At 41.2% G+C, this 10,463-nt stretch overlaps 1 protein-coding gene across 2 annotated transcripts; it reads right to left on the minus strand.

Moving 5' to 3' along the window:
• Nucleotides 1–1,395: 1,395 nt before the first annotated feature.
• LOC121401360 (DC-STAMP domain-containing protein 2-like) lies at nt 1,396–7,362 on the minus strand. Of its 2 annotated transcripts, none has more exons than XM_041585827.1 (15): nt 6,755–7,362; nt 6,337–6,507; nt 6,070–6,171; nt 5,754–5,948; nt 5,599–5,655; nt 4,768–4,978; nt 4,403–4,560; nt 3,955–4,116; nt 3,684–3,851; nt 3,194–3,294; nt 2,758–2,888; nt 2,537–2,664; nt 2,289–2,382; nt 1,907–2,026; nt 1,396–1,692 (listed from the first exon to the last, which is right to left on the minus strand). In XM_041585827.1, exons 1-15 carry the CDS (start codon nt 7,038–7,040, stop codon nt 1,557–1,559), a joined length of 2,220 nt encoding a protein of 739 aa, XP_041441761.1. In that variant the 5' UTR covers nt 7,041–7,362; the 3' UTR covers nt 1,396–1,556. The 2 variants fall into 2 exon arrangements, with proteins under 2 accessions (XP_041441761.1, XP_041441762.1); XM_041585828.1 differs by having other exon boundaries at nt 1,602–1,831; nt 1,865–2,026; nt 6,755–7,361.
• Between the last annotated feature and the right edge of the window lie 3,101 nt (nt 7,363–10,463).

Genomic DNA, 10,463 nt, shown 5'->3' on the forward strand with positions numbered 1-10,463 from the left:
CAAAAACATCAAATCTTGCTTTGAGCGAGGTTTATCCTCATCCTTAAGATCCATAGAAGATCTGACAGCCTTAACCAGATGATCAATATTTTCTACTGAAAATACATAAGCGTCATCCTTAATTTCCTCTTCATCCGAAGAATCCACCAAAACTTCATGTATATCCGGCGCCTCCAACTGGGGAGCATCAGAAGTACTTGCCTGGGGTTGAGGCTGCGCCGCAGCTTTAAACATATCAAAGGTTTGCTGCATATTAGACTTAAACCAGGTCATGAACTGCGACATAGATTCAGGAACTTCCTGATGAAAATTTTCTTTAAAGCAATCTGGACAAATCCTTTTCGGAAAATCCAGAGGAAGCCGGGCCTTGCACAATGCACATCTCTTAGACCTTTCCCCTTCCTGATCTCTAGTTTCCGAACGAGAAGACATGGCTAAAAGAAAAGGAGAAAAGAAAAAGAAGAAATTGCCTACAATCACATCAAAATAATGCCTGAACCAGAACAGAAATCAAAGCACGCAACGGCCGCAGAGTAGGGAGGCCACAGAGAGGCAAAGGAAAATTGGCTTTTAAAACCCCCGCCGGGTCAACACGTGACCCGCAAATGCTAATAGCGCAGAGCAGCAGATAGACGCGGCTATTCAGCGCCGCATAGATAGAGCGCCGCCGGATCGTCACGTGATCCACCTCCAGGAAGTGAAGGATTCACTAGCGCAAGACACAGAAGCGGCTATAATAACAGAAAACAGCCGCACAGATACAGCGCCTGCTGACGCCTTCAAGAGCAGGGAAGCGCCATGAGGTAAATAGGCAGTAAACCCCCAGTCCACAGCCCCAGCTGGAGCCTCTGACCTTAACCCAAAAGTGGGAATTTACACCGTGGACCCGCAGCTGTGGGTAAACGGTAACTAATCCATATAACCCTAAAAAAATATAAACAATAGGAATCCTGCTGGACCCCTAACGCACTTACCTGATCCCTAGAGGACAGGAAACAAACACAGGGGAGTATCGGGGGAGGGTGTTTTTATGTTGTTTCCTGTCCCTAGTAGGAGGGCCTATTTCTTTGGTGTGCTGCCTGGGGACCTGAAGAAAATTTTATTAAGCATCACTCGTGTATCCAACATTTCAGCCCACATTGGGGCCTTTATCAAGGATATATGTAAAACTATACAAATAAAATACATATATGAATATAAATTAAAATCTATAAAATGATACATATTTAGATTTGTAAAACAGAAAGCTGTTGCACTCAAGTTGCTTTGTGAAAAAATATAAAAGATATTTTATTTAGATTTTTAGATTAGATTTTCAGGGACAGTCACAAGCCACAGACACAGCCCCCAATCCACCCAATATCTCACCCACTTTGGGTAAGACCCACCCACTTTGGGGGCTGTGAATCTGGTGTGTCCCAGCCGACGAGGACTCATTTCTGTACAAAACATTGCGTTTCTTCTCTGCAGTTGGGCATTTTTCTAAATCCAAGGAGAATGAGTTCTGCCTATTGGGATCAGTCCCTTCCTTTATTGTCCCCTAGTCTTGCTATAGCTCAGCGCCTCTGATACAGTTTCCTTGGGATGCCTTTTTTCTTCATCTTCGTCAACTTGGAAAATGCCTCATCTAGAGTCTCCTCGTCTGAGCTGTCACTTGATGGGGATTGCTCCTGGTACTCATAGTCGGCATCACTGCAAGTACAAAGGGTTAAATGTCAGCTGAGAGCCCTCCCCAAACATACCCTGACTGCAAAATACTAAAAGTTCATGCTAATTTCCCCTTTAACCTATTTACAACCAATGAGCGGCCACACTTGCAAAATAAGAAGAGTTCTGCAATATCTAATGGGGCTTCCTTTCTCTTATTTATGGCTTTCACCCTTTCTGAGGTTCTACAAGCTCTTACCTTAATTCCATGGAGGAGTCCGAGTCCTCATCTTCCTCAGTGTTTTGCACTTTCCTGAACCTCTTACTCCTGCCTCTTTCCTCCAGCCACTGCTCGACCTGCTCCTCATCACTGGAGTCTCTGAGGATTAGAATAAGGGTTAAATGTTGTAGGAAGGAAGAACGAGGCCTAGTAGAAGGGCAAGATGGTGCCAGTAGGACAAGATGGCAGTAACTGGTCTTCAATCTCCACCAAATGATTTTTTATTTTCTACAAACCCTTATAATACATAAGACTAGTGTTGAAGTAGGGGGAATGGGATCATTTGGGGATGGGACCTACAAGACACCGGCACAAGATGGGGAAACAGGTGGGAAAGGGGAGTATTTCAGGCAAAACTTACATCTCCTCATCTGTTGAATCCGAGTAGGTGAGGGGAGTGAGGCAGAACTTGCAGGCGTTCTCTAGTTTGATGCAGCAGTCTCCGCAGTACAGCCCTAGGGAGAGACGTGGGTCAGTATGACAATCAATAGGCCAGCCAGACATTCATGGCACTAGATATTACATGAAATACCAGAGTCCAACATGCAGAAGAAGTGGCCATGTACTGTACTAGGAACTGGGCTCAACTGAAAGTGATGGGGTACTTACCTCTGCAGTCCCTGGTAATACAGGCTAGAAATTCCAGGCTGTTACTGTCGGTTCTGACTTTGGCACATTCCATGCAGAACTCTTCCCTTTTGCCCATCAGTCTGACCAGACGGTAAAACACAGAGTTTCTGTAAAAATAAAAGGGGAGAATGTTTATCACACTCACACTCTTTCTCTATGAAATGTGTATATCCAGGCAGGGTATGAATCGATTGCTATACCGTTTGGCCAGCTTGTAGAGGAAGCTGCTGGGTTGTGGATCCTGGGAACCAGTAACAATGTACTTCATATGATAAGGGGTCCTCTCTGGGCGCTCGCAGATAATCGTGTTGTACAGGAAGCAGATCCTTTCCTGGAGAGAAGCAAATGAAATATCAAATATACTTTGAACACTATTGGTCCCTATGTGAATGTGAACATTAGAAAGTATTTCCTATTCAAGGATGTCACGTGTCTTTTACATGATTAAGATATTAAAGGGCTTTTGGGATTAATACTCCTATAGCCTGAGCCAGGGAGAAGTCTCAATACAATTTGGAGTAATAAAGTTAAATAAGAATATGAGCAACTAGGGTGAAATTGATGGACTGTAGATGTCATTTATCAGCTTTAACTACTATGTGAATGTGTGAGGAGTTTTGCTTCCTACAAACTTACCAGTTCACGATATGGATAATAATAGGCACAGAGGGAGCGTCTCAATCTCGTAAGATACACCCCAATCGCGGTGGCCAAAAAGGCAAATCCATATAAAAGTCCTAGGAGAAAAAAGAGCAGGTTTAATTCAGGACTATCGATCAAGATGGAGATAGAATGGAAAGATGGAGACAGTAGGGCAAGATGGAGGCAGTAGGGCAAGATGGAGACAGTAGGACAAGATGGAGACTTATAGGAAGAGATGAAGACAGTAGGGAAAGATGGAGACAGTAGGGCAATATAGAGACAATAGGACTAGATGGAGACAGTAGGACAGGATGGAGACTTAGGAGGAGATTAAGACAGTAGGGAAAGATAGAGACAGTAGGACAAGATGGAGACAGTAGGGCAAGATGGAGATAGTAGGTCAATATGGAGACAATAGGGCAAGATGGAGACAGTAACACATAATATAATAGAGTTGCCCATCCCAAATGCAAACTTTACTTACCGATAATTATGTAGCCCCGGAAGTCTGGCTTTGATGGGGTAACCAAACACTTGGATGTGAGAATCTGCACTTGTCCCCTTACCATATCCTCAAATGAGGATATTATTTGTTTAAAGAAGTCGCTGAAGAAATTTGAGCCTGTTACGGTGACGTTGAAGATTAGAGGAGCTAATGGAGGAAAAAAAAACACCAAAATTATTACCTCTCACTCTATATTACAGGCAGCCCCCTCCCTGTCCAATGTGAAAGAGCAGACCAATAACCCTCTTACCTGTCACCGTTATATTGCCACTGAGCTGTTCATGTGCCTTCCCTAGCAAAAAGTAGGCTCCGAAATCTATCAAGATGATGAAGATGGAGCCTATCATGTACGGCACAATCCCCAAGAAACCGGTCAACATATTCTTCTCAATTGACGTCATCTTCAGGGAAACTGTAGGAATGAGAGAGACTCATGAGAAAATGGAGGCTGGGACAGACAAAGTGGGTTTCCTAAATGTAATACAGTCGGCTAATATTGGTTTGTGGTTACTATAAACACTATGGGGTGAGTAAACTTGTGATTGAGTAGTTAAGTGAGTGGTAGTTATAGCCAGTAAGTGGCAGGTACCTTTGTTATTGAGAGCTGGGTATAGTCAGTGGTGGGGGTCACTAAGCATAGAGGGGTCTGTACTATAGTGAATGAGTGGGGGGTGTTACTGAAAAGAATTGGGACTCACCAGGTGAGACGTAGAGAGATTGCTCCTTCATGTTCAGGGGTAACAGAGAGGGAGCACCAGTCTTCACTCTCAGCTCATTCAGCTTCATAAAGTTCTTAGTGATGTAGAAATTGTCGTGCTTGTCATTGAGCAGGTAATTCCTGCGATATAGCGCCGCCCTGCAGATCAATGAGAAATCCAATTAGAAAGGGTAATTCCTTAAGTAACATTATGGGAGAGAGAGTGGGAAGGAGAGCAGGAATGAAAGCTACAATGCCCCCTGTACATATATATCCCATACCCCCTACAGGACTGGGCAGATACTATGGGAAATGGGGTCAGAAATCAATCAGAACCAACAGTAAGAACAGAGGAATTGGACCTACCGAATGAAGGAGTAAAGGCAGAAGAAGAGCACAAAATACTGGGCCAGTCCAATAATCTCCAGGTAAGGCTCTATACTGGCGTTCACCTCGTCCATAATCTGCTCTGCCACGTTGATCACGTCGGTGGCGCTGGCGTTGATATCAAAGTCGTGGATGACAGTGATATTAAACAGAAAGTGATCCTTGAACTTGTTAAGGACGGAATCGGCAGCTGTAAGGAAAGTGCAGAGATGGGAATTTTGCTATAGAACAAGGACTGGATCCTTAAATCTCACACACTGCGGCACATTTACTTAACTCGAGTGAAGGATTAGAATAAAAAATACTTCGATTTTCAAAGTATTTTTTTGTCTACTTCGACCATCGAATTGGCTACTTCGACCTTCGACTACGACTTCAAATCGAACGATTCAAACTAAAAATCGTTTGACTATTCGACCATTCGATAGTCGAAGTACTGTCTCTTTAAAAAAAACCTTCGACCACCTACTTCGCCACCTAAAACCTACCAAGCACCAATGTTAGCCTATGGGGAAAGTCCTAGGCAATTTGGGATCGAAGGAAAATCGTTTGATCGATGGATTAAAATCCTTCGAATCATTCGTTTCAAAGGATTTAATCGTTCGATTGAACGATCATTCGAACGAATTGCGGTAAATCCATCAACTTCGATATTCGAAGTCGAAGGATTTTACTTTGACGGTCGAATATCGAGGATTAATTAACCCTCGATACTCGACCAATAGTAGATGTGCCCCACAGTGTCCAGAAAGACTTGCCTGCTTAGTAACCCATAGCAACCAACCCACCAAACGAATCTGTGTCACTCACCTTTGTCCATCAGTCGACTGACGTGAGTCTGAACAAAGTCGGGGCCCATGCACGGAACTGTGGGACAGACGAAGTTGGATTCATTAGAATTTGTCATTAATCCAGGAGAAAGAACTAGAGCAGAACATGTCAGATTGGGGTGAGTTGTAACTTACCTCCAGCCAGTGCACACAGGGGCCGAAATGTGTCTATAATGCCGCAGACGAAGCCAAACAAGCCGGCATTATCGGTACAAGTCTGCTTGGCCGTATCGAATTGCTGGTAACATTTCTTGCTCGGGTTCCCTAACTCCTCATTGCAGATAGTTCCCATGTTGTACAGGTATGACCACGCCGCTCTCAAGTCTCGGCCTGGGAAGGACGGGAGGATTAGAAGGCGAGTTTAGTATCAGTATTGATGCCACGCCAGGTACCACGGAGTAACAAGGTATCACTGACTGGGCACACACAACCCGAGGGTTTCTCTACTCACCTATACGTCTCACGCCCTCCTGTAGGGCAGTAAAGAAGCCTTGCGACCGCTTGGAGACATTTTTAAAGTTACCAGCAATGGACTTGATCTTGTCCAAAGCCCCTGGAAAGAGAGAAACGAGTGTGAGACTCACGTGATTGCACTTTATTTCACATACAACCCACCCAGATTCTGACCAGATCTGCACCTGTAGGGTCACCTTCAAGCACCCAAAAGGTAGATCGGGATATTCCTACTTGCTACACCCACCGCTCTTCCGTTACTTACTCATCACAGGCGCTTTCATCTCCTCAACAACTTCTAAGGTCTGATTCACGGCCAACTGCAACCCGCACGAGGTTGCTTCCGACACCCGCTTGTAATTCTCCAGGATATTTCCGGCGGGTCCTTGGATGGTCAGCGAAAAGGCCAGTGCAATAATCAGGTTCTTGCCTTGAGCTGGGAGAGATGGGAGAATTAATCATTCTTATTCTCATTATTCCATAGCCTGACTGCCCCTACATTAAAGTTTCTATGCTGATGGTGAGACCTCCTTTCCTCCCCACAAATAAATCAAACATTCCCCCTATCTTCATGGGGAACCCAAATAGAGTTTCCAAGGCTGGTTCAGACCAGAAATGTCTCAACCCCTCCCCCTAGACCCAATTATATGGCCTTAAGTTAAAGCCAAACCCGTGGAACTTACCTGCAAAAATCTGCGGCAGTGTTAGGAATACAATTACACGAATCTGCTCAGAAAACGCCATGCCGAGAGATAGGAAAACTCCAATAAAGGCGCTGGCGATGATGCAGATGTCCAGGCTGTAGCTCTTCACAAACAGAGTGAAGAAGGCAAATACTATGGCCAAGAACATGCCTAGAACAAATGAGCCGAAGCATCTCAGGAATTCCTTGCACATACTGTTCTTTCTTCTTCTCATTGGAACATTCTTTTGGTTCTCTATATCAATGGATTTGAGTTCAACCTTCATTGTGTGATTCTGTTTTCGATGTGATTGATTCTGATTGATTTGATTGATGTGATTGATTGTGATTTAGATGAATCTGGGGGAGGAAAGCAGAACATTGTTAAACCTGTACAATTAATTCCCAAGACTAATGCACCTTGGGGTTAGACCATTAGTTACACTAACACAAAACACTAACTAATATACTTTTATTATTCTCCAAAACCCATTTCTAAATATAATCCCTCAGCAAACCTCTCCTTCCCCATAACAGACAGGTCAGACTTGCAGGCCTATAGTTTCCCAGATAAATTTGCATTATTTATCCATCTATCTAAATCTATTTATCTATCTAAATCTATTTATCTATCTATCTATCTATATATATTTATTTATGAAAAAATCGATTTCTTATATTAAGTGTTATACTTGGACAGCTATAAGTAACCAATGAAAAGAGGTTTCTCTATTACTTACTCGTTAAAGATGTTGAATAAATAAATAATATGAAGATTAGTATTGAGCAGTCTCTAGGAGCTCTGTCCAATAGCTAATCCACAACTAAATGAAATGAGTTCAGCTGTGATACTAGATAAACAGATGGGGTCATTATGACATCACTATGCCCCGCCCACATCATGAAAGGCTTTCCTCTGTTAGTCATTATGACATCACAGTGACCTAAAGTTACCTTGCTTTAGGTCACTGTGTAGTCATTATGACATCACAGTGACCTAAAGTTACCTTGCTTTAGGTCACTGTGTAGTCATTATGACATCACAGTGACCTAAAGTTACCTTGCCTCTGATTGGTAAATGGCTAAATCCCAGGGCTAATAAACTTTACTAATATATAATTATGTATGAAATGAAATTAAAGGGGGAATTAAGACACTGCCCAACCTCCAAACTACCCCATCACCTGTCCATTTATAGCCCAAGTCCATCTGTCTGACAAGCTCCATCCCATAATACTAACTATGACATCATCCACCAAACTCTAGTTCTAAATACAATCCCCCAACTAGGGATGCACCAAATCCAGGATTCGGTTCGGGATTCGGCCTTTTTCAGCAGGATTCGGATTCGGCCGAATCCTTCTGCCAGGCCGAATCCGAATTTGCATATGCAAATTAGGGGCGGGGAGGTAAATGGCGTGACTTTTTGACACAAAGCAAGGAAGTAAAAAATGTTTTCCCTTCCCACCCCTTATTTGCATATGCAAATTAGGATTTGGGTACGGTATTCGGCCAAATCTTTCGCCAAGGATTCGGGGGTTCGGCCGAATCCAAAAAAGTGGATTCGGTGCTCCTACCCCCATCCAACCTCCCCCAATATCCTTATCGTGGCTGCAAATTCACAGCCCAACTGAATTCCCCAGTTCCGTTAGTTTCAAGCTTTATACTTACAAAGATGTAGAATTCAGTTGGTTGATTAGTACAAAACAGACACAACAGTTCTGCTCGGTAGCTAATCCTCCAACAACTGATAGTGGCTGCACTGGTGTTGCTCCTATATATATAGCTGGGGTCATTATGACATCACTATGCCCCGCCCACAGATGGACCTCTGCTATTGTCATTATGACATCACAATGACCTGACGTTACCATGGAGATGTCTGAATGACTTTCTTTTGTATCTTAATAATAATAGTAATAATAGCAAGTGATGACGCAATAGGGAGAATGTCGTATATCTGTTACTATGTCCTTATTAAAGGATAAGTAAACGTTTAAAAAAAGTAAAATTTTTCAGGGTTCTTTTCTGATTGTAATTAACATTATTGGTGTTGTAACAAAATTCATGATGTTGGCAGTTGATAAAAACGTGAAGCTGTGAGAGTTAACGGCTCCACTTCTCAAGTCACTCGTCCCTCTCCAGCACTCGGCACCCGGTTCTGTTGGAGCAGGATTGGCCCCGTACCGACCGTGTGTAGGGTTGGAATTAGGGGACCCCGATAGATGTATGAAAGCTAGGGTCCCCCTCCCCATGTGTTTAAATCTAATTTGTGGCTCCAAAAGCCTTTCAATGTACCAGTGTGAGTAGATACACAACCCTGTATGTATAGACACTCTCTTGTTTCTACTTGCAATGGGCCCCCAAGGGCCCCTCTAAGTTCTAGACCCAAATAAAATGTCCTTTAATAACGGATTGTGTGTTGTTTTCTCTCCCTTCATTTTATGGCCTTAGTGTCAAATTGTCAGGCAGCAAGAGGCAGATATACAGATACAGTAACCAGGCCTTATATACAGTCATTTATATACAATAATCAGGTCTTATATACAGTCATTTATATACAATAATCAGGTCTTATATACAGTCATTTATATACAATAATCTGGTCTTATATACAGTCATTTATATACAATAATCAGGTCTTATATACAGTCATTTATATACAATAATCAGGCCTTATATACAGTCATTTATATACAATAATCAGGTCTTATATACAGTCATTTATATACAATAATCAGGTCTTATATAGAGTCATTTATATACAATAATCAGGCCTTATATACAGTCATTTATATACAATAATCAGGCCTTATATAGAGTCATTTATATACAATAATCAGGTCTTATATACAGTCATTTATATACAATAATCAGGCCTTATATACAGTCATTTATATACAATAATCAGGCCTTATATACAGTCATTTATATACAATAATCAGGTCTTATATACAGTCATTTATATACAATAATCAGGACTTATATAGAGTCATTTATATACAATAATCAGGCCTTATATACAGTCATTTATATACAATAATCAGGTCTTATATACAGTCATTTATATACAATAATCAGGCCTTATATACAGTCATTTATATACAATAATCAGGTCTTATATACAGTCATTTATATACAATAATCAGGTCTTATATACAGTCATTTATATACAATAATCAGGCCTTATATACAGTCATTTATATACAATAATCAGGCCTTATATACAGTCATTTATATACAATAATCAGGTCTTATATACAGTCATTTATATACAATAATCAGGCCTTATATACAGTCATTTATATACAATAATCAGGTCTTATATACAGTCATTTATATACAATAATCAGGTCTTATATAGAGTCATTTATATACAATAATCAGGTCTTATATAGAGTCATTTATATACAATAATCAGGTCTTATATACAGTCATTTATATACAATAATCAGGCCTTATATACAGTCATTTATATACAATAATCAGGTCTTATATACAGTCATTTATATACAATAATCTGGTCTTATATACAGTCATTTATATACAATAATCAGGTCTTATATACAGTCATTTATATACAATAATCAGGTCTTATATACAGTCATTTATATACAATAATCAGGCCTTATATACAGTCATTTATATACAATAATCTGGTCTTATATACAGTCATTTATATACAATAATCAGGTCTTATATACAGTCAT

The sequence above is a fragment of the Xenopus laevis genome, chromosome 3L (genome assembly GCF_017654675.1).
Source record: "Xenopus laevis strain J_2021 chromosome 3L, Xenopus_laevis_v10.1, whole genome shotgun sequence".
NCBI lineage: Eukaryota > Metazoa > Chordata > Amphibia > Anura > Pipidae > Xenopus > Xenopus laevis.

Excerpts from the sequence above, each read along its gene's own strand:
- LOC121401360 (XM_041585827.1), bottom strand. The coding sequence starts at position 7,040 with ATGAAGGTTGAACTCAAATCCATTGATATAGAGAACCAAAAGAATGTT. Across the intron at positions 4,561-4,767 it reads TGCCTTTACTCCTTCATTCG|GGCGGCGCTATATCGCAGGA; the intron begins GTAGGTCCAATT and ends ATTGATCTGCAG. Across the intron at positions 3,852-3,954 it reads TGGCAATATAACGGTGACAG|CTCCTCTAATCTTCAACGTC; the intron begins GTAAGAGGGTTA and ends TTCCTCCATTAG.